Source organism: Rhagoletis pomonella, unplaced genomic scaffold (assembly GCF_013731165.1).
Source record: "Rhagoletis pomonella isolate Grant_MI unplaced genomic scaffold, Rhpom_1.0 Rhpom_scaffold_00002, whole genome shotgun sequence".
Classification (NCBI taxonomy): domain Eukaryota; kingdom Metazoa; phylum Arthropoda; class Insecta; order Diptera; family Tephritidae; genus Rhagoletis; species Rhagoletis pomonella.
Window position 1 is genome coordinate 101724537 of NW_023458556.1, and position 24938 is coordinate 101749474.

Here is a 24938-nt window from a genome sequence, read left to right on the forward strand (position 1 = left end):
CTCTGAACAGCGCAGCCCAAGTTGGGCCGACGGGATATATTTATTTTAAACCCTCTGTATAGCGAGGACTTAACACAACATATTGTATATCAGATGAAAGCTTTATTCGTGTGCTATTTACTTAAAGGATTTTTAAATGTAATTAATAAGGTAATTTTTAAAGGAAAATGTGTTTGTTTAAAACTATTTAAATTTCTTTTTACATAGATTGGACTTTTGCTAAAACTTTAGAAGGTATATATAACATTTGTATACCTAATTAAGCGAACCATATTTCCTATTGAATGACATCAAAAATTGCAGAATCCGTGCGATGGTTTTCGAGATACTTGGATTTGAAAAAAGCGCTTCATTTGACCTTTCGTAACTACCGTTGTTGTCATTTCCGCCCCAAAAAAATTATACCGTTATACTTGTACCAGAAACCTTTATCGACGTCCGTACTAATTTTTTAGTTTTTGCAACGTTCGGATTCGTAACTTATACCAATTTAGCTATTAGCTTGTGATGGTTAAATAAAACATGTCTAATGTTGCCGCCACGAAGTTATCGTGCATATGAAAACTTAGCTGTCAAAGTACCAAATTGCTGCCAATATTTATCAAGATAAAAGCTCTGATAACAGCTCTGATCCAGTACTACATGAACTTACAGGTTTTACACGAACTTGCAGGAAGTTACAGGAAAAATGATCCCGTGTTCAAAATTCCTCCAAAATCCTGTAAATGAAGTTCTGAACACATTGAAAACGATGAGCTACGGGCCACAGCCCGCAATTTGTTATCTTCATTATCTAAACGCTTTGTCGATGGCGACATGATTTCTTTGAACGCGGCAGCGACATTATGAATTAGTATGAGTTTGACATAAAAGAAGAGGAAGAACCTTATCTGTCGCTGGAAAAATAGAAAAAGATCTAATCTGGCCACAACCACAGTCGTCGCGTAGCCCGACAGCTGTGGTCCGTTGCTCGTCGTTTTCATTGTGTTCGGGCCAGTGCTGCCGTTTACTAATTTTCGAGCGAAGTGAAAACACATTAAAAGTGAAGTATTTCGGAGTGAATTGGGAGGAAAAGTGAAGTGATTATCGAAGTGACGAATTTTGAGCTCTATTAGGCGAGTGGGTTTTTCGATTAGGTTATTTATCACCTGATTGGTTAATCGATTATTTTTGTATCACAATAAAAGTAATATTTAACCTTTACTAATTTATAATTTACTGTGTTCCTGTGCAAATTTGGTCCTGGAATATCTTTAAAATTAAAATTTCCCAAACGTTGAGAAAAGAAAATCAAAAATTACAGTTCATTGATGATATTAGCACTAAATTATAATTAATCGATTATCGATTCACAGCACTAAATTCATCACCAGATACACAGCAATAACGTCATCATAAGATTCACTTAAATAGGTTTTTTCCCTAACAATACGGACCGGATCCGGTAATTAGAGAATAAGCGAAAAGTTTGCTCTCAAAAATGGAACATAATCCAGAAGTACGGGAACGCAAAAAACCACATTTCGTGCCCAGAATTTGAAAACAGGTGATTCGTGTTGTTTTTGTTTTTGTCACTTAAATGCAAACTCTTGGAAATTGAATTTTTGTTTCACAAATTTGATTTTAAGAATATAAAGATTGAAAATACATTCACTATTCCTTAAAAGCACCAAGTAAATGCAGGCAACAAGTAAACAAAACAGCTGATATGCACTTTGACGCTTTATCCATTTTTACCCGGAGAAAAAGTCCGGGCTGTTTCGGGCAGGAAGATCCAATACGTTCCAATTTACGCTCTCTATTACCCATTTTGTTAAGTACAGGAATAATTTCAAGGCTATTTTGGGCACCCGCGGGATCCGGCGTTGCGTGCGGGAAAGAACCTAACGTTTAATTTTTGCTGCCAAATTGAAGATGTATGAAAACTAAAATATAATTGTTATTTTCTTCAAATATTTAGTAGTATTTATTAAGTATGAAACTTTATCCACCCATTTATTTCTGTGGGTTTTACAACTATATATGTGAAAATGGAAACCAAAATGACTTGCTCCACATAACCGATGCCAGATCGCAGATTTATTAGGCGTCTTGTTAGTAGCTTTTTGTGAAAAGTTACATTGCCATACTTACTACTTAACAAGAATTTTAGCAAAAGATTGTTGATTTTGGTTAAATAAATCATATATTTCATAGAAATTTTTATTTATTGCGGAGATAAATCTAAATTGTGGAAAGTGAAGTAAAACGAAGTAAAATGGGTAATTGTGCACTTCATGGTCCCCACCGAAAATTGACGCAAAATAACCGAAGAAGACACGTATTATTGCCAGTATTAAGAATCCGAAAGCGGAAAATGATTTTTTTAAACCGTCCAAAAGTCATTCGCAAAAAACCGTTTCATTCAGCTCAACTTTGTCAGTACTGAATTCACGTTAATAAATGAATTAAGTGAACACATATTGGTATCTAGATGTTCACTATAGTTTAGGTTAGGTTGAAGTGGCTGCTAGGCTCAGAGGCCGACAGCACACTTAGGCCCGATCAGGGCCCATTCTGATATCACATGGACCCAAAAACCCCTACTCCTTAACCCAGTTCGTGGAGTCTGCGAACCTTAGCAACTGCCGTATTCCAAACTTAGCAGTTGCGCTTAGATCGTCTAGAAGACCTATACCTAGGAATTTCTGTCTTTTCCTGCCTAGTGCTGGGCAATCGCAGAGTAAGTGCCTTATTGATTCAGGCTCTTCTTCGTCGTGGCAGCTCCTGCAGTAGTCGTTGTGACTAACCCCGAGGCGTTCTGCGTGCCTTCCTATCAGGATATGTCCTGTGAGCAGACCAATGGCCGGTGACATATCGCCTTTATTGAGAATGAGAATTTCTCTCGATCTCCGTACATCCCATTTTGGCCATGTAAGCTTCGATGTATTACAGTTTTCAGTGCGCTCCCATCTGGAGGCCGCTTCTTCAAGGAAGTTCTCCCTTAGTAAGAGCTTGCAGGAAGCGAGTGGCTTACCCGTCCTCTTGCAGGCTGGTGAAAGTGGAGAGGAAGTACCCGCCCTTGCAAGCTCGTCTGCCTTCTCATTTCCTGGTATGTCACTGTGCCCCGGTACCCATACCAGGTGCAAAGCGAACTGCTCTGCCATCACATTAAGTGATTTGCGGCAGTTGGCAACTGTTTCTGAATTTATAGTGGCAGAGTCAAGCGCTATAAGGGCCGCCTGACTGTCTGAGTATATCTATATTTCCGTAGTGGCGATAACAGCTAGTTTCAGGCTGTCAACGGCTTCTTGTATGGCTGCCAATTCGGCTTGAAAGACACTACAGTGGTCAGGTAGTCGGAATAATCTTTTTATTCCCAATTTCTCCGAGTAGACGCCTCCTCCTACCCTAGTTTGGAGCCGTCCGTGTAAAATCTTATGGCATCTCCTTCGAGCCATGATTCTCTGCTAGGTAGCGTTACGCTATAACCTTTAGTGAAAGTGAGCCTTGGTACACAGTAGTCCGTTGTACTCGGTAGTTGTCGGTTTCTCAGAATTGTAGTGTGACCACAACGAGCCGCTTTCCAGCTTTTAGGCCCCTGTAGTCTTAGGGCTGTATTGTCCTCCCATAATATCTATGGGTATGATGTTAACCCTCGTCCGGGCGCATATTCTTACAACGCTAACCGGGCGCAAAGGTACAATTGTACCTTCATATAGTTTTGATATGAATTTTTACTGGGAGTTTATTTTTTTTATAAAAACTGATAACATTTAATCATTACACGTTATTTTGAACATGTTTAGATATTTTTTGTTATGACAATTGTTTAAAAAAAAAGTAAAAATAGAAACACAGTAGCCTGCATAAAATGCACTCCGAAAAATACACGAGTACACCACAACAATATGTACCCTCCATACATACATATGTATGTACTCAATATTTTTCATACTGGTGTGCCATATACATGCAACCAGGGCTGCCAACTTGGCTCAAACCGTGCCATTTTTGGCAATATTTTACATCAAATGGCACTTAATTTTTCAATTTGGCACAAAGTGCCAAAATGGCACTTTTGAAAAATAGCAATATTTCAAAATATTTTTGTGAAATACTTTGGGTGTACTTCTTTTTCTCAATTAAAATTTTCTAATGTCTAAAGGTTATTCAACTGGTTCATTGTATTATGGCATTGCACTTTTGTTTTAGAAATGTGGTTCTTTTTAGCTACATGGGAAGCGTTATAAAGGATAGCACCTTTTTTGGAACTTTTATTTTTCTATTTGGAACAGTTTTGCACTTTTTTATCCTTAATATGGCACCAAATAGCTAAGGATAGTTGGTAGCCCTGACCGGAACAAAAATAATACGATGTTTATTTGGTTCAGTTTATATTTGCTGCTACTTGCGATCACAATTCTGGTTTAGCATCCTACATAATCTACAAAAATCATAACCCCCGGTTTCAGGGAAAAAATCAACGTCGAAAGTTTCTAAAAGATCTCTCCAATCAGCTATGCATGCCTTCAGTTGAATCTCGAAGTGCAAATCGAATGATGATGAGAAGCCATTTCCTTCGAAGTGCAATAGAAATGGTACTTGGCCGTCGCGTTGTGGCATCTACAGCAGCTGTCCTTCAATTACCTCATGGTAGCCGCGGAGCCTCCCCTATCACTGGACGTTGCTATATCTGTCGGAACTCAAATAGGAAACAACGCAAAACTCGAATGCTTTGCATATCTTGTGCTTATCCAATTTGTGATGAACATTCAGTTTCAAAAACAACGTGTATTTATTGCGAAGAAACTCTCTAAAAATGTCAAAATGTATATTATAAATCGTTGTTCCTAAATTGAATTGTCTCGCTTGTTACTTTTTTATATAGTTTATTATCGCTTCTTATATGAATTAGCTCCGTTTGTGTTTCTTTTTTTTTATAAAAAAAATTATATATAATTAAAAATAATAATAATCTTCTTTTTTCTTCACACCAGATATATGAAGGTACAATTGTACCTATGCGCTCTGACGTGGGTGTAAATTTAACACGGCCCTCTATTTCAGAAAATAGTGGCCCATTTTGTTTTAAATTAAGGGAACATGTGGCGCAACAAAAATGTAGAGATGTCACGAAGATCCAGCCCTCTAAGTTTTCTGGAAAAAAAGTTATTGTAATTTAAAAACGCAAAAGTTACAATTGTACCTAGTCGCACGGACGAGGGTTAAGAATCGTATTCATTGCCATAGTAGGTGTTGTGCGGAGAGCTCCACTAATGCAGATCAGGGACGTTCTCTCCACTTTTTGTAATTTAATACTGTTTATTTTCTTCTCCAGCACTGGCCACCATACCACTACTCCGTACAGAAGTATGGGCCTCACCACGACGGTGTATATCCAGTACACTAGCTTCGGGGCTAAACCCCATTTTTGGCCGATTGCTCTCCTGCAGCTGTATAGGGCAACCGGCCTTCCGAACCCGCTCTTCGGTGTTTTGAATCCAGCTTAATTTTTTTATCTAGGACTATCCCCAGGTATTTAGCAGATTCGCTTAATTCTAGTGTGGTCTGTGCCAGCGTTGGTGTTATCAATGGGGGGTTTTGTACCTTCTTGTGAACAGTACAAGTTCTGTTTTGCTTGGGTTTACCCCTAACCCGTTATTTTTTGTATAACTCTCGACTTCCTTCAGTTTTACCTGCATAATGTCACATAGGGTCTGTGGAAATTTCCCACTTACTGTTAGTGCAAGATCATCCGCATACGCAATAACCTTACAGCCACCCCCTCCATGCCACACAGCTATAGTTTACTTTAACTGAATTTGTAAAACAAAAACCCCGAAACTTATTGATTTAATTAAATATTAATGAGAAAACAATGTACAAAAAACTGGCGTCGCATTTATTCTGCTGGTTGCAGTTAGGTGTAATGAAAACATGGCGGTGCTTGGTGTTGCCAATATATTACTTTTAGAGAAGAGGCCTTATCATGAGTTTCATTTTCCCCGAACCGGTTCACTTTTCACGTTTGGTTTCCATGTATTTATTATGGGCGGTGAAATTTTTTCGGGCGAAACTCAGGATAAGGCAAAAGGTTTTAGTTAATGATGCGAATAACAATAAATGTGAAAGACTTTAAGTTTTTTACAATTAAAGAGCTGACAGAACTTTTTCTGCGTAGGAGCCTTCGGTCGCGCTTTGGGATCATAACCCTTACTACGCAGAATCTTCCTTTCTGTTTTGCGGAGAAGAGTGGCAGAACTTCTTCCTGCGTAGGCGGCCTTCGGCCGCGCTTACTACGCAGAATTCGCCTTTATGTGTTGCCGAAGAAGAGTGGCAGATCTTCTTTCTGCGTTGGCGGGATTCGGCCACGCTTAGGCATCATAACCCTTACTATGCAGAATTCTCCTTTCTGTGTTGCCAGAGAAGAGTGGCAGAACTTCTTTCTGCGTAGGCGGCCTTCGGCCGCGCTTAGGGATCATAACCCTTACTACGCAGAATTCTCCTTTCTGTGTTGCCGGAGAAGAGCGGCAGATCTTCTTTCTGCGGAGGCGGCCTTCGGCCGCGCTTAGGTATTATAACCCTTACTACGCAGAATTCTCGTTTGTGTTGGCGAAGAAGAAGGGCAGAACTTCTTTCTGCGTAAATGAGTAGTCTGTTACTACGTTTATGCGTAGGTTAATTCACGAATCCATTTCATGAATTTGGTTTGAAATTGGCTGCATAAACACCATTTGATGAATTGAGTTATACACGAAAGTTAACCTTGAATCCGGCATCATTTCATGAAATCGTGAAGTGCAAGTCCGGCAACGTCACGTTTCACAAACAGCTGCTTACTAGGGTTATGATGTTTTTAGATTAATAACCACGAGTGGCATAATACCATGTTCTGACCGACATCGAAAACACGTTTTCGTTGCTAAAACTGGTTTTCGACTTAAAACATGTGTTTTCGTCCATGTAAAATCTGTCAAACGAAAACCAGTTTTCGCTGAAAACTACTTGAAAACTCACGTTCCACTCATTCCAATCGGTGTCTTCACTAGTTTTTTTCGATTATTTATCGAAGTGGAAGTAATATTTTATCATCTTTAATACGCCATTTCGGATTTATTGTTAATTGGCTGGCAAAAGTAAAATAAGAAAGTAATAGGTTGCTAATGAAAAGAAAATGAGGGAAAAGCATTTTGGTATTGTTTTTGTGTAGTAAAACTGTAATCAGAGGATGTAGGAAATGTCAACGAAAACAGTAACAGCCGGTGTGAACAGCCTTCAGCCCACAATCCCAAAACACGTTTTCAAAGTGTTTTCGTTGTCGGTCAGAACATGGTATAACCAGGAAAACACGGGAAAAGTTATGTGGAATTGTTCAAATTAGGGCTGTGCGATTATTCGATTAATCGAGCAAGTTGGTTAATCAATTATTCGGTAAATCAACTATTCGAGTAATCAAGATTTTGATTACTCAAAACGATGATTAATCGAGTTACTTGAAATATGATTACTCAAAAATAATAATTTTGCTCGTTAAAAGAGTTTGCTTTAGAAAATGCTTATTTTATTTTTTACATTCTGTATATGAAAAAAAAATTTCGTTTTAATTTTTGAAAACAGAAACGTTGTTTTCACAGTATCAAGGAACTTTAACTACTTTATACATATGTAAAGAGTTGAAATGTTGATTACTCATTTTACTCGAAATGTTATTAATCATGAAGCAAATTACTCAAATATTTTTTTTTTTGGTTAATCCAAAATCTTGATTACTCGAGTAACTGAACTCTTGAGTAATCGTAATTTCTAATTAATCGAATAACTGAGTTATTTACTTTATGATTAATTAAAATTTTGAGTAATCAATTAATCGCACAGGCCTAGTTCAAATATAAAATAAATTCAAATAGAATAAACTGAAAATATATTAAAACCAATTTAAATAAAACCCAAATTGGAAAGGCACAGAATTTAAGCAATTTCCGCTGTAGACAGGGATTGTAGTGTTTAAAAACGAACTGTCTGACGGCCAATATTACCAGTTCCTCTTAGGGCCGATTGCACCATGTCTAGTTAATTCTAACTCCCAGTTACACATCTTTATCGACGTTATCGACACCCATCATATAACATGTGATCGATAAAGCAGTTAACGTGCTTAACTGAAGGATGTACCTCCAGTTAGCGTTAACTAGACATGGTGCAAACGGTCCTTACTCCATTGCGCTTATAGGATGCTATGTTGCCCAAAACAACGTTCATCGAATTTGAATATGTGCCAACAAATGCTAGGACTTTTCGTAGAAAACTTTCCAATTATTTTCGGGGAAAATAGCCTTAGTTATAATGCTCATAGTTTGCTTCATATAAAGGAGACCATAGAACAGGTAGGCGATCCAGTTGAAGGGTCGTCTTATGCATTCGAAAATTGTCTACAATTTCTTAAGCGCAGTGTTCGAAAGCCTAGCAAAATATTAGAACAAATTCATAGGAAAATAGAAGAAGAAAAGATTGTAGTTCCTTCTCTTGTCAGTGAGCCCAAATTAGTTGGCAGTTCAGTTTCATGGTTGTATTTTGACAGCTAAATCACCTGACAATTATATCTACATTAAAGAAAATATACCTGTTATTATAAAGGCTGCGTTTCTTTATACATTCCGGATAATCCCATTTCACAGCCGGAATAAACAGAATGCGTTTGAAATATACGTCAACATATCATCAGGAACGTTCTAAAGAATAAATAAACAAAAAAGTTTATTCCAAGCATTCAGAATGAATAAAGAAATGCAGCCAAAATCTTTTATGGAAGATAATGGTGGAAATACAGTTGGTAGGAGATTTAGGAATCTTAGGAGTTTTTATACCGAGCCATTTGACTCTACCAATATAGGTATTTATTTAGTTGACCTCGTGCCGAGTAATCTAGATGAGCTTTTTTCACTGGATTTTGAATGCAATGCCGTAGGCATACCGTACTATAATGATTGGTTGTTATTGCCAATGCTACATCATTACAAGAACTAACTGCCTTCATTTATATGTTGTACGTACACACTTCGTATATTAATACCGTCACCATTGAACTAAACAAGTACTTAAAAATGTCCGAAATTCGACGAAAGATTAAGAAAGTAGAATTTAGTATATGCCATAAGTAGTTTAAAATTTATTGTTTAAATACCTATATACATATATGTGCCGACTTAATTTTTTGGGACTACTTTAATGTGCATAATATAATAATTTTAATTTTATTTCAGAACCCGAACGGAATTGCGGCTGCTCAGTCATGTTGAACGATATAAAAAAACTCTTGATGACATAATGGAAAAGATGGAAGAAATAGAAACCAAAATTGATGAACAAAAAGGTACATATGTATATTGAGAGGGGCAATTTGTTTATTTTGTAATAAATTATTTTTTATTTTCAGTTGAAGATAGCATCACTCAGAACCAAATTGGTTTTTTGGCGGACACTGTGGCCGAGCAGAAGGTAATTTTGGAGACCTCGAGGGCCTGAAGACAATCCATGAAAAAATAAATGGAGGAAACAGGATCTTATATGTATGTATGCATAAGTACATATTTATGTAAAGACACAGAATTTCATTTGGTTTATATTTTCACAGATATCGGCAATTCAAAGTAACCTTGGACCAGAGGGTGTAGCCAAAAATTTAAAAAACGTTTTGTGTGACCAGATGAAAATAAATGTAGAAGGTGTACAGGGGAAAGAAAGTTTAAGGCAATTTAAATCTTTCTACGAAGCATTAATCGGTTAGTTAATTTTAAATCTATAAATATTCTCAACATTTTAATTATAATTATGTATATAATGTCAGATGCAATTGGAAAAGGAATAGGACATTCAGAGCTCCTACTGAAAAGGGCCATACAGCTTCAAAAAAAGCGTGTGTTCAAAAGAAATAGCGTAATGAATAGCAGTAATAATAACAGTACGGGTTAAAATCTACGTTGTCGTTTTGGTAATTTTTTTTTACCAAAATTTATATATTTTTTTTATAATGAACTTGGTAATTTATTTTTCAGTTTTGTAACTTTTTTCAGACTAGGTATTCCTTTAAGCTTTTGTAACTTATACTATGTTCAGACCAAAAATTGATCTCCTCAAACCAAAATAAATATTTTTATTAATTCTCGCCGTTCACACTGCTGTTGGAGATTCATGCAACAGCTGTTTCTGACATATTGCATATTGTCTATTTAAATTTTTTTAAATCCCGTAAACGGTTAAATATGCGTTTTATAGTAATAATAGTTATCTTCTTTTTCTTAAATATTCTCCATTCAATGGAAATGATGGAGGAATTATTTGATTTTAGGCGCCAGGCAATGAGACGTTTGTTTCTTGCTCAAACAATGCACAAATTAGTTAGTGCATGTGCATCAAATGCAACAAGGTCAGTTTGGACAAAGGCAAGTATAACATTTGTATAATAATTGCCTTGGTTTAATTAAAATAAGTACATAATATAGATTCGTGGCCAGAAGTTCTGGGAAGTCGATTGCCAGATGAATTCCGATGCATTTTTTAAAAGTAATTTTCGGATGAAGCGTAAGTCTTTTAAGAAATTGTGCGATATGTTAAAAGGTCTGGAGAGGAAAAACACCAACTATCGCAAGGCAATTACTTTAGAAAAACGAGTTGCAATTGCTTTGTACGCCCTTGGCTCTTCGGCAGAATACCGCACAATTGCAAATATGTTTGGTATCGGTAAAAGCACTGTCTGCACCATTTTGATTGAGTTCTGCCATGAATTGTAGAGATGTTTGTGGCCGTTATATTTGAATAAATTCCCAATGAACGAAATTCAATTAAGGGAGTATTTAAATGGTTTTGAATCACTGGGTTTCCCTCAAGTGTTAGGAGCTATTGGTAGGAAATTGTATTTTTTAGAATGGATTTGCTTTGACATGAAGGTTTCAGATGGGTGCCACATAGAAGTTCATCCACCAGCAGAAGATGCAGTTGATTACCACAACTATAAAGGCTGGTACTCTATGGTCCTTTTGGCTTTGGTGGATGCAAGGCAAGTTTTTACATAAAGCTATTTTTGAACTTTTTAACATACATATAATTTTCTTTTATTATTTTATAGGTGTCGTTTCATTTACATCAATGTTGGTAGTCCAGGCCGTTGTAATAATTCAGCAATCTTTGAAAGTTCGTCATTAAAACGGCAGTTCCAACAATGCAGCTTGTTCAAAGAAATGACTAGGAGAATATCATCTGTTAATGTTCCAGTTATTTTGCTAGGCGACTCTGCCTTCAAACTAGATGTACATTTGATGAAGCCGTATCCCTTTTGCGTTAACCAACCGTTGAATCAAAAAAAATTTAACTTTGCCCTGTCTAAGTGCCGAAGAGTTGTCGAAAATGCTTTCGGCCATTTAAAGGCAAGGTTTAGGCGGGTTGGCAAAGGCCTGGACAACCACATGATCAACGCGAAAGCTATTATCAAAGCATGCTGTGTTTTGCACAACTTCCTGAATGAGCAAAATGATGAAATCAATGAAAAGTGGATTGCGGCACAGCAAATTAAAGACCAAAGTCGACAGTGGCCAGAAGACGAACCCAACATATCTGAAATCTTTAACACAAGGGCAGAGGAAATAAGACAAGCCTTTGTTTCGCATTTTGGTATGTTATTTATTACATTAGTTGACAATAAATCCGAGTACTATATCGGAATATAACAAAGAATATTTTTTCGAGATATTTTAAATAAATTCTTGAATATTTTGAAAATTTGAAATAGTTTTTTGAGATGTAAAATTTCCCAAAATATATGAATATGAAATCGGAATATAAGAAATAAAATTTTTTTGAGGTTAGCAAATTTCGGTTTTTGGAAATCAGAAAAGATTGCACCCGCTTAATTGGCATAGTTTTAATATAGTTGGCCAATCTGTAGATTTATTTTTGCACTAGTAAAGCTTATCGAATTTGTTATCATCCAAGCCAACAACATTTTTCAACCGAATTAATAGTTTAGGAGCTATACATTAACTTTCCGGCAATTTGCTAATCTCAAAAAAAAAATGTCTGTTATATTCTCATTTCGTATTTACATTCGGAGGAAAATCTTTCAACGAATTAATATACAGTTATACAGAGTTAAAAGGTAGTATACACTTTGTACTAATATAATATTAACAATTATTTACAAGAAAATAGTTTTCCCTTAATTTTGTATGAAAATATATGTAGTTAATTTTATAACATAAACCATCTAAATCAAAGTTTCACACATTGTTTAAAATTCACAAAAATTCCACAAATTTTCATTGAAGTTTCAAACTTTTTAAAGAAGCTTAGGAGAATTTACGAGTATGCAGTTTCGTAGGCATTTAATTTTAGTATAGAAAAGCGCAAGTTTCAAGTCGCTGAAGATTTTTGAGAATTTGTTTTTAACCACCTGTTGCGCTTTTTCTTCTATATACATATGTACATATATATAAATAGATTTTGATTATGCGATATTGCTGTACTAAAATTTAATGGGCTACAAAACTACATACTCGTAAATTCTCCTCAGCTTCTATAAAAAGTTTGAAAATTTGATGAACATTTTTGGAAATTTGTGAATTTTACGCCCTATCTCAGCTGCCGATTCAAAAACGCCATATATCAGCACATTTCCAATACATTTTGAAGTTAGATAGGGCATTTTTGAGTCGAATTCTGAAATAGGGCGTTCTTCAATCAAATTCTGAGATAGTGTGTTTTTCAATAAAATTTTTAAATAGGGCGTTCTTGAAAAGTTTTTTGGGATAGGGCGTTTTCGAACTGGCTGCCGAGATAGGGCGATCTTCCACTCAGCAGTCGATATATCTTCATACAAAATTAAGGAAAAAAATTTTTCACTAGAATAATTGCTAATAAGTATTATATTACAACAAAGTACATACCATCTTTTGACTCTGGCTGTATGGAAAAATGTTACACGTCGGATAATTTTTAAGTTCGGCAAAGTTAATATATTTAATTATTATTTTGACGACGAAGAAATTCTACGAACGCGTCTTTCATTTCGCCCACATTATCCGCATACTGTTGCAAAATGGCAAGCCGTTTGTCATCTGCTTGCTTCATTTCTTGTGTTGCCATTAAGAAGTCGGTGCGCATATCCTCCATCACTGACACTGCCGTCTTCTTTTGTTTTTTGCAGGCTCGCTCGAGGAAGGCCTATTGGAGGAGTCTACATTTGATGAGCTAGGACTGGGAAGCGGTGGGCATGTTGTTGACTCTCCATCCGTCTCGATTTCGATACACTTGTAAAACTCGGCTTCGTTGCAGTCAAAATCAACTAAAATATTATATACATATAAAACAATAAAAAATGATCTCGAAATTAAATAGAATTTATTATTACGTAGCCATAATACTATCCTCCATCAACTCGTCAGCGCAGTAGCTCTTTTGGCATCCAAGGGCTTCATGGACGGCATTATACAGTCTCCACGTAGATGGAGAGCCACCCGACGGACCAACTTTTGCCCTTTCTTGCCTATAAGTATTTAACAAATAAATGAAAGAAAATAAAAGTTAATTTAGTAGCTACTTATGTACCTGTATTTGTTGGAGAAGTTGTGTAACTTAACTCTCACTTCCGCTCCAGTATATACGAAGCCAATGTTTCCCAGATCGCTGGCCATCTCCTCATAGATATGGCCATTCTTTCGAGCAGACCGCAGCTCTGGCATTTTCTCGCGCCACAACTCAATCAGAGCAGCCTCCGCCGCCTCATTCCAAAGTACCCTTTTTTTTGTTTAGAGTCCATCCGCAATTAAATTTTCGCCAGTAACTTTCGTTTATTTTATATTAATTCTTAACTACAATTTGACAGTTAATAATTGTCAACATCAGCTGTGGTGAATTTGTTTTCACAAACAGAGGGCGCTAAATCAGGGTTGCACAGCGAGATTTCATGAGGATTAACCCCTGATCCACTTGCGAAATCTTGCTATCTCAAGGGGATTGGCGAGATAATTACGATAAGTATGTTAATTACAAGATCAATTTTGGTCTGAACTTAGTATTAGTTATTACTATTAATTTTAAACTTTCTTAAACCTTAACGAAATAGAAAATCGCTTATATCTATACAGTGACTCGCACAAGTATTTGGAATTGATTTTTTCGCGAAATTGAAATTGTTATTAAAAAGTTTGCAATTTGGAAAATTTTCTGAATTTTCTCCAAAGTTTGAAAAAGTTTGTGTGAGTCACAACATATACCACTTGTTAGTTTTTTTTATATTCGCAATATTTTTCAAGTTAAATTTGTATAAGCAATTTGTAGAAGCAATGGATTTAAATAAATTAGTACGTAAAAGCATGCCTGTAATTGTATATTTTCATTTTAAATGAATTTAGTTAGTAGCGAATATGCTGTATAGTGTAAATACCTGGGTAAGCAGCGAGTATGCTGATACTTGGGTAAGTAGCGAGTATATTGTCAACAGTAAATACCTGGGTAAGCAGCGAGTATGCTGATACTTGGGTAAGTAGCGAGTATATTGTCAACAGTAAATACCGGGGTAAGCAGCGAGTATGCTGATAGCTGGGTAAGTAGCGAGTACACTGTCCATAGTAAATACCTGTGTAAGCAGCGAGTATGCTGATACCTGGGTAAGTAGCGAGTTTGCAATTTACGGTAAATACCTGAGTAAGTAGTGACTTAGGTCTACACTGTAAATACCTAGGTAAGTAGTCACTTTACTCACTACTGTAAATACCTGGGCAAGTAGCGAGTACACTACTTCTGGTAAACGACGGCGAAAATAACGAATGCGCTGTATTCTGGTAATCGATGTGGTGGCGATAATCTACAGCCTATGACATCGTTAATAAAAAAGAAAGGGAAAGGTAAACAGAAAGGTACGTACTGGTCATTACCCCGTGTCTACTGAAATTGTTAACGTTGCACTACTTACTTATACTAGAGGGATATTAGAAAGATTTTGTTTATATAAAAATTATTCAAATAATTACTAAAATTAAAGGCTTTCTCATTTATTGTTATTGGCATCACTAATTCAAACCTTATATTAAAGTAATCTGCCTTATCTTGAGTTTCGCCCAAAAAAAAAAAAATCATCCGAAAATTGGTCATCCGCCCATAGTACATACATGGAAACCAAAAGTGAAAATTGAACCGCTGATATATCGGCAACATCTTCCACCTCCATGTTTTTATTATTATTCCCACGACAGCCGGTTCTACGTACCGGGATGACTCGGGTTTTACCCGACCAAGGGCTGTTGTTTCGGCGATCTAGCCCGGTTTAGGTCGGCGAAGTATCTCAGAAGTTGTTCGTCCATAGGGCTGCATTCGCTACGTTTTCTTCTACTCAGGGCTGGCATCGAGTCAAACCCAGGGCCAGAAACCTACACCTGCTGTGTATGTCAGAGACGACTGCGCCACAACTCCACCTCAGTCAAGTGCAATGCTTGCGAGGGGTGGAGCTACCTCGGAGTCTGCTCAGGACTAAGGACACATCGGCAGTGGACCACGTCGTTTGTGGCCCCCTGCTGCTCAAAAAGAGCAGCCTCCACAGCTAACCCCAGTCCACCTGAGCAGACCCACACAAACACCACAGCACAACAACATAACAACACAATGGACCACACCACAACCGCGACAGACCACAGAACACTCACAACCGCACCACCACACACACGCCGCCGCCAACAACTCTTGGTTCCTCCTACAATCTGCACGGTATGTCAGACCAGGATATTCCGTAATGTGACATCAGTCAAATGCAACACCTGCCTTGGCTGGTGACACCTTAGGGCATGTTCAGGTCTGCGCACCATGCGAGATTGGACGAGGAACTTCGAGGGCCCGTGTTGCGCAGCACGGTCGCAAACCTCAACCGCGACGCCACCCACCACCACCACAGGGCGGCAACCACCTCAGCAGCGCACACAGCCAATAGCGTCGCGGCCACACACATCTCTCGCACCCCGCACCCTCGAAACTGCTGCCCGGCAGGATATCACCCTGACATAAGTGCGCTCCTCAGAGGTGAAACGATCGTAGGGGAACCGATTTGGCTGAGCAGATAGACGATTCGACATTCTGCACAATGAACGACGACGCACCCACCAGGATTATGGGCAGCTGCTGCAGCTCGCCAGATATAGCAATAGGCAGCGCTGGTGTGATAAACAGCATATCATGGCGACCTAAGCTGACTTTGTCATCAGACCATCTGCCCATAGTCATCTCGATCGATAAACCAACCAACTTTGCTTCCGCGGAGCACCGAACATATATCAACTTCTCCAAAGCTGATTGGAAAGGCTTCGCGGAATTTACTGAAAACACCATCGCTGCTCTCCCCACACTAACCAACGTCCACCTTGGTGAACGTAAGTTCCGCAGGGCTGTCACTGCTGCTGCAACCCGCTTCGTACCGGCAGGATGCATCACGGACCCACGTCCTAATTTCCCTGCCGAAGCGGCTGTTCTAGCCGATGAGCGTGAGCCTTCGTCAGGCCGATCCCGGAGATCCCCGTATCAGGGATCTCAACGCGGAGATTCGGCAACTAGTGAAGGTACATAAGCGGAAGAAGTGGGAAGAACATCTGAAGACCTGTAACTTCACCTCTGGTGTGAGTAAGCTTTGGTCAACCGTAAGGTCACTGTCACTGATGCGCGAGCTACTTTAGCCGGCAGTTCATACTGCATCCTCCGGTGGACAAAACCAAGCGTCGAGTGACCAGAAGGCTGCACAAACTGCCAACAAATTGTGCCCCCTAGCTTTCACTTGTGGTGAAGTTCAGGTGGCCATCGGGAAGGCGAAAGCCCCCAAAGCCATGGATCCCGACGGAATATGTATGCTGATGCTGAAAAATTTGGGTCCTGCGGGAGTAGCCTACCTAACGGAGGTCCTCAATTAGTCTATGGCCACTCTCATCATCCCAGACATCTGGAAGGTGGGGAGAGTGGTCCCACTGCTCAAACCGGGGAAACCTGCCAACAAAGGAGATTCGTATCGACCGATGTGAGGGAACGATTCTAGTAGCGTTGGACCTGTCAAAGGCTTTTGACACTGTCAGGAATTTCACGCTACTAGAAGATATAGAGGCTTCCTCTCTCTCACAGAGGCTCAAACGGTGGTCGGCAAATTGTCTGAGTGGTCGACACTCGTCGGTAATGTTTAGAGACAAATCGAGCAAACTTAGGAAAATCAAACAGGGGGTTCCACAGGGTGGTGTCCTTTCCCCGCTACTGTTTAACTTTTATATTTCAAAGCTCCCTCAACCACCAGAGGGAGTCCCGATTGTCTCTTACGCCGACGATTGCTCGATCATGGCGACTGGGAATGGAATTGATGACCTGTGTTCGAAAGTAAACGGGTATCTCTCCGATCTTTCTCGCTTCTTCACTGCAAAGTGTCTAGCCCTCTCCCCTAAGAAATCCTCTGCGACCTTGTTCACCACCTGGACGAAGGAGGTCAGGCTACAGCTGGGAATTCACGTCGATGACACACCAATTCCGACGGTGAATAACCCCAAAATACTCGGAGTAACATTCGACAGCGTGCTCTCCTTCTCTGCGCACTCAACCGCTATTGTCAATAAAGTACAGAGCCGCAACAATGTCCTCAAGTCGCTAGCCGGCAGCACTTGGGGCAAAGATAAAGAAACGTTGTTGGCAACATACAAGGCAATTGGCCGGCCGGTTCTAAACTACGCAGGGCCCGTATGGTCGCCGGGGACTAGCAGGATGCAATAGATGAAGCTACAGACCTGCCAAAACACGGCATTACGAACTGCGACAGGATGCCTCCTGATGACGCCTCAACACCACCTTCATGACGAGGTCCAGATGCTCCCAGTATAGGAGCATAACATAATGCTCTGCAAGCAGTTCCTTACTGGGAGCCACAGACGTGGCCATCCCAGCGCACAACTGCTCGCGGAAGAGCCCACGGCACGTCAGGAGGCATCTTTACGAACTGACGGACAAAGTCCAGAGGTTTATCAAACAACCTCTGGACCCGTCAACCTACCGACAGGCCCTGAACGGAATTCACAGGGAATCAGTCCCAAGATATGTAGACTCCCGCCCTGTGAATGCCGTTCTAGGCACACAAACACCGGACATTGCCGCGACGGAGCTCCATCTGCCTCGGGAGACAAGAACCACAATAGCCCAACTTCGCTCTGGCTACTGCAGCAGGTTAAACTCATACCTGAGTAGACTAAATGAGGATGTGCCAAATGAATGTCCGGCATGCGGAGACACCCCTCACGACTCGAAACATCTCCTCGCATGCGCGGAAAACCCGACAACCCTAACGACGTTGTCCCTGTGGACCGACCCCGTAGAGGCTGCACGCTTCTTGGGGCTGCCGTTAGTGGAACTCGACGACAACGACTGAGATATCAACCGATCTGGGCGGGGTTGTTGTAGCCGCTACAACAACAACAACATGTTTTTATTACACTTAGCTGCAACTAACAGAATAAATGCCACGCCGGTTTTTCGTACATTGTTTTCGCATTAATATTTAATTATATCAATAAGTTTTGCGATTTTTTGTTACAAATTCAGTTAAAGTAAACTATAGTGAACATCTAGATACAGACATGTGGTCATTTAATGCATTTTTTAACGTGAATTGTGTTCTGAAAAAGTGAACTAAAATCGAACGTTTTTTTACGAATAACTTTCGAACGGTTAAAATAAATCCATTTCCGCCTCCGGATTCTGAACGCTGGTGGTAATACGCGTCGTTTTATACCCCTTTCGATTATTTTACACCATTTTTTGGTGGGGACCATGAACTGCACCATAACCGTAAAGTGAAGTAACGAAGTGAAGGCTTCCAAAGTGAAGTGAAAAACTTCAATTGAAGTGAAAGCGGCAGCACTGGTTCGGGCTATGAGAACGATTTTTGAAGAGTTGTGTAGAGAATGAAGTTGCAAGACTTTACCCAAGGCGAATTTGTACAAGGTGGTGTTACTGGCGAATTTAGATTTTCGCCGCGGTACTTCTTAATGTCAAAATGATGAGTTTGTTGTAATATGATTTCGCCTTGTTTACAACAGACACATAATTTTGACATTAGGAAGTACCGCGGCGAAAATCTAAATTCGCCAGTAACACCACCTTGTATAAATTCACGGTGGAGAGAATACAGAAAGTGGCGTTGATGGAAACACCGCTAATCGGCTCTAATTGAATTTAACAAGAGCAGCTGTTTTTCTGACGTCACAGTCGAGTTGACACCAGTAGTGAAGTGCTGAGTCAATACTTTTAAGTATTGATCGAAAAGCGGTACCGATTTAAAAATTATCCAATGCTCTCGATACTCGGTACCGAAACATTTATGTTTCGAAGAAAAGCGCACATAGGCCAAAAATATAGAAAAAAAACGGGTCAGGTAAGACTCGCCTATCAAAACCCGAATGTAGGAACCAATAGAGCTTTTAACACTGATTCAAATGAAGGATGTATATATGTCGGTTCGAGGCCATAATACAGAGAAACTCTTACCTGTGTGAAGCATTTTTGTTCCAGCTGAATCGGACGATATCATTTTTGTAGGCCTGGGGCAGGTTCTGTAACCAGTTAGCGACAATTTTCGAATCGATATCGGTTTTGTTGACGTATGATATGAAATATTTTTACGTCGACAAGTGCGATATGGATTCGAAACTTGTCGCTAACTGGTTACAGAATCTTTTCCCTAAAAGGCCTCTTCATCCGTCAAAGCGTTTTTCTTGAACCTTGGCTCGACTAAGGTTAAAACTGATAAAATAATATTCCTCTGTTGCGATAAGTTCAAGTGTTTTAGCCGATATCATATAAATTAGTAATGAAAGTTTGTTCTAAACTTGATATGCATATAATGGCGAAGGTTTAATGAAAAGAATCGGTATCGGGTACCGAAATGGAAGTATTGGGTACCGAAATCTTTTTTAAGTATTGTGTACCCTCTCACCAAAGAACGTAAATCTACATGATTCAATAATACAAGGCTCGATAAACTGACAGTTGTCTCTCTCGCACCGCTAACTTAGCAGTGGCACAGTGTTGCTTCTTTGCAAATTTACATGGAAACAGTGTAGCTTTGGTGTGAAATAGAAGTATAAGCTTTTGTGCAATATGTTTATATGTATATGCATATGAAGCATACTTAACTGATGAAAACATAAACTGTTTTTAAATTGAATTGGGTGGGCTTTAGATTGGTAACCCCGGAGTACAGCATTAAGGAAAATATGGGAGGTAGAGGGGGGTCTAACAGTTCCCTGTATGAAGTTTCAAAGCGCGCAACCTTGTACTTTTTAAGCAATTTGTTATTGAAGTTTGTAATTTTAACCAACTTGTATGACACTATTTTACAATATATAATGCACCTTCCACTAAATTTACAGGTTATTTACATTCAATATATGCGCAGTTAGAGTGTGCACGTTCAAACAAATAAATACTTTTAGTATATTACAGCTTTTTTTATCAAAAATTGATTGTTGTTTAACTTATGAGAGTACATGCAGAATATGTGCAAATGGCAGCAGGACTGTGTTGCCATATCTACAAAACCAAGAGTGGAAAGCAAGACCGGAAGAGGGGAATATGACCGCAAGCCCCCCTACTATTTATTTTTATCTGAACAAAAGAAGCTTATCGTATTTTCCTTTTAATCGTACTTTCTTTTGGTCTTGCTTTCCACTCTTGGTTTTTTAGATATGGCAACACAGTCCTGCTGCCATTTGCACATATTCTGCATGTACTCTCATAAAATTAAACAACAATTAATTTTTGATAAAAAAGCTGTAATATACTTAGGGCCGTTTGCACCATGTCTAGTTAATTCTAACTCCCAGTTAAACATCTTTATCGACGTTATCGACACCCATCATATAACATGTGGTCGATAAAGCAGTTAACGTGCTTAACTGAAGGATGTACCTCCAGTTAGCGTTAACTAGACATGGTGCAAACGGCCCTAAATAGCACATAGATTACGTAATTCACGTAGATATATCAATATTACGTTCAACATTTCGTTTGAAATACCAGATTTCCTGCAAATACATTAGAATTTACAAAAGGAATTTCACTACTAATTGCCTACTTTGCGTACTTTTCTACTACCATTTTCACACAAAAAGATTTCATTCTTCCCCTTTCTCCGTCCTTCGTAAATGCAACCTTTTGTAAGGGAGTGTCAAACCGCAGCTGTCAATAATTATCTAACCTTGTATTATTGAATCATGGTAAATCTATAAGAAGCGACAACACGTTATAATTATAGCGAGTGTGAACATCAGGAGCGTGCCCTCACTTTTCATCCAGTCTAAAAACGTATTTGAGCAAAAGAGAAGGCACGGTCCTGATGTTCACACTCGCTACAATTATAACGTGTTGTGTCTTCTTATAGATTAACGTTCTTTGCTCTCACGAATTCTGCTGCAATCGGCGCAATCTTGTATTCTATCATTCTTGGTATAAATTAGCCTCGATTTTACCCGAACTTTTTCTTCTGGTAAAATAATGACAATTGTCAAGCGTTCACTTGTTGTCGCTTTTACATGAAAAATGCTTCTTTTGTTCCCGTACTCACTTCAGAGAGTAATTTAGCTGTATGACAAATTTTACAGGATTTAACACGAAAAGTACAGGATCAGAGCTAATTATTGCTTGCAAGAGCATTTTCCATTGGCAAAATTTTGCCTGATAACATTATCAAGATAAAAACTGTTGCATGTGGAGACGGCAAGTTATAGCGCTATCGATAGTTTGACAACTACAGTCCTTTTCTAAATTGTTTATTTCTTGGATGGAATGAAACCAAGCTTCCCTTCTACCTTTACATCTACTTCTGAAACAACCAGCATATCGGGAATTTTATTTGAATAAATAAGGACTGGAAATTTAGTTGGACTGTTTCACGTTGTGATCGGGTAGAAAATATAAACAAAAAAATGCATATCAAACAGGTAAATATCGAAATACATATGAGCCAACGAACTTATGGTTTAATGAGATTATTGCAGATTATAATCCAAGGTTTCAAAAGCTATAAGGACCAAACTGTAGTTGAACCCTTTGACAAAAGGCACAATGTTGTCGTGGGCAGGAACGGTTCAGGAAAGAGCAATTTCTTCTATGGTAAGCTATACAAACATTTGTACGGGACTACCATCGGGTACTGTTTAGTAAGTGGCCCACCTATTTCGGGGTATTGCGTCCAAAGGGGTGACCCGATCCAAAAAAAAATTGCACACACTTGTAGCCAAGGGTCTACCCATTATTTTAACATCCACTATTGTAATTTTTGGTCACTAATTTATTTACAAATTGGGTTTGAAATATGCCCTTTTTTGTAAAATTCGGAAATTAGCGTACATTTATCACTCCTATTTTCCTTAAAGCAGCCACTTCACCAATGCATTTCTATATTCCCCTTCACTTTAAACTTTATTCGACTTGTTACAACTTTCTTTATTACTTTAATTTTAACCTATCAATCACAATTTATTAAATAAAAACACCTTCAAAACCACTCGTCTGCCTTTGGTTGCATATGCAAATTAAATGGCGGCGTTTAGCTGTCAAACTGCTAAATATACAAGAAGGATGAGAGACAAAAGAAAATATGATATAACCCAGTCAGCATTAAAAAGGCAGAAAGGTGTTCTCTGCAAAAGGAGTTCAGCCCCCTTTCTTTGGCAACACAGAAGAGAATTCTACGTAGTGAGGGTTATAATCCCTAAGTGCGGCCGAAGGCCGCCTACGCAGAAAGGTGTTCTCTGCAAAAGGTGTTCAGCCACCTTTCTTTGGCAACACAGAAGAGAATTCTACGTAGTGAGGGTTATAATCCTTAAGTGCGGCCGAAGGCCGCCTACGCAGAAAGGTGTTCTCTGCAAAAGGTGTTCAGCCCCCTTTCTTTGGCAACACAGAAGAGAATTCTACGTAGTGAGGGTTATAATAGCTAAGTGCGGCCGAAGGCCGCCTACGCAAAAAGAAGTTCTGCGCTAAAATACTATCATATTACTATTACTACAACATTTCTATCTGTCGCTTTTTTCTTAATTTCACAATATTTTTAGTTAATTTTTTTTTTAGTTAATTTTTTTTCGTAAAGTGGCGACTGTCCCCTTTCGAATGAGGGGGGTTTGGGGGGCCACGCCCCCTCCCCCTCCGCCCCCACCCCAAAAACGATGGGCCAATAACTAAACATTTCCCCTACCATTAATATTGTATCTGGTCGAACATTAGAGATTCTGGCTCTAAGGATCTTTAAACATTTGTTTGAATCTCGGATTTCTAAAGGGCTCATTTATTGAGATATCTTAACTGCAACTGTGTTCAGAAATGTATAAATTCAAAACATCAGTACTATATTTTGTCAGTTGGTTGGTGTTTAAAGGGGCGGTGGGCTAAGGTCACCTCCAGCCCGCATTTTGGGAAATCTTTAGCTATTTGTACAACGATTTAGGGTTGGGGGCGGAGAGGGAGGGGTCGTCGCTCCCCAAGCCCCCCCTAAACGGAAGAAGATGAACGCCGCTTTATGAAAAGTCACCTCTCACGCCCCTCCCCACTAAAGACTAAAAGAATAGACTAAAGACCACTTGGTAACTGAAAACAGCGGAAATTTGGATTTTTTACAAAACGATTATAGCCCTCACTACTTTCTCTGTTGCCCAAAAAGAGGGGCTGAACACCTTTTGCAGAGAGCACCTTTCTGCGTAGGCGGCCTTCGGCCTCACTTAGGGATTATAACCCTCACTTAGTAGAATTCTCCTTTCTTTTTTGCTAAAGAAGAGGGGCTGAACACCTTTTGCAGAGATATTTCGTGGATATTTTTTTTTTGACAGCTCAGCTCGGAAACTTGCAAAAAATACCAATTTCCAACCGACATTATTAATATTTTTGGGGAACAGATATAGTATATTTTATTTTTGTAATAAAGCGTGAACTGTTGTCTATAAGTGTGTGTAAAAGGTTTTTGATTCGATTCACGCGTTTGGGCACAGCAACCCAAAATCGTTGTACAAATTCATAAAGAGTACCCCGCATTTTAGAGAGGGCACGACCGCCATTTACAAAAATGCTTCTCTCGAAAAAATGCATTCCCCCTATGGGACCCTAGGTAGCCCTTAGAAAAATGGCCAAAAATCACAATTTTCACTTGCGTTTGTTCGCTAAAAAATGCTGAGTATTACCTATTTGCAGCAAAAACTCTATACACCCTTGACAACAGAAGAGGGGCCTTGCCCCTCTCCGGCAACACGGAAAGGAGAATTCTACTTAGTAAGGGTTATAAATCCTAATCGCGGCCGAAGGCCTAAGCAGAAGGGGTTATTATCTAGTTTAGGGGACAACTTAAAAAACACCAAAAATGTGTGAAGGGGTATCAATCGATGCGTTTCGGTTCCTGTATAAACAATCTGGAGGCGGAAGGTTAATATTTAGCTCTATCGTGTAGACACTTACACTTTCATAAATGAACAGAATGTTCACTACCGACTATTCACCCGTATGCTGTAATCCGAAAGTTCGTAGTTACGAATTCGTAGCTCCGTTCCGAAAATTCGAAATTCGTATGCTGCAAGGCGAATTTATATAAGGTGGTGTTACTACCCAGTAAGAACCCTATCTGTTAACAAATGCGTTATATACGCCTAGTACCACAAAAAGTTTGTGTGAGAAATTCAAAAACTTTCCATCATTTTACATAGGCCTCCTGGAGAAATCTGACGCATAATCGTTTCAAGTGTGAGTAGTTTTCTCTTTCTTTCACATGGAATTCGCTATTATGTTATACTATATGTAGTTGTCTCTTTTCAATCAAATATTATTAAGCGTGCAACAAAAATATGCTTAAAGTCCAACACGCATACATGGAGAATCATGGCGTACATACGCTTTGCCATTTACTCGAAACAGAAATCAAG

General features: G+C 39.0%; 2 protein-coding genes and 2 long non-coding RNA genes across 4 annotated transcripts in view; all 4 read left to right on the forward strand.

Moving 5' to 3' along the window:
• Positions 1-9248: 9248 nt before the first annotated feature.
• On the forward strand, positions 9249-9979 carry LOC118734803. The gene is made up of 4 exons (XR_004992443.1): positions 9249-9352; positions 9416-9548; positions 9614-9761; positions 9827-9979. It is a non-coding gene; the product is annotated as an uncharacterized LOC118734803 (long non-coding RNA).
• A 1045-nt stretch (positions 9980-11024) lies between these two features.
• LOC118734804 (putative nuclease HARBI1) lies at positions 11025-13299 on the forward strand. Its single transcript, XM_036464489.1, has 2 exons — positions 11025-11646; positions 13178-13299. Exons 1-2 carry the CDS (start codon positions 11217-11219, stop codon positions 13285-13287), a joined length of 540 nt encoding a protein of 179 aa, XP_036320382.1. The 5' UTR covers positions 11025-11216; the 3' UTR covers positions 13288-13299.
• An 8433-nt stretch (positions 13300-21732) lies between these two features.
• LOC118734269 (structural maintenance of chromosomes protein 3) overlaps positions 21733-24938 on the forward strand; it is a gene marked incomplete at its 3' end in the record, with an annotated part of 50917 nt that continues 47711 nt past the window's right edge. Inside the window, 2 exon segments of the mRNA XM_036463982.1 lie at positions 21733-21977; positions 22035-22149. Coding sequence (XP_036319875.1) covers positions 21963-21977; positions 22035-22149 — 130 coding nt within the window.
• LOC118734270 lies at positions 24594-24932 on the forward strand. The gene is made up of 3 exons (XR_004992372.1): positions 24594-24627; positions 24723-24759; positions 24847-24932. It is a non-coding gene; the product is annotated as an uncharacterized LOC118734270 (long non-coding RNA).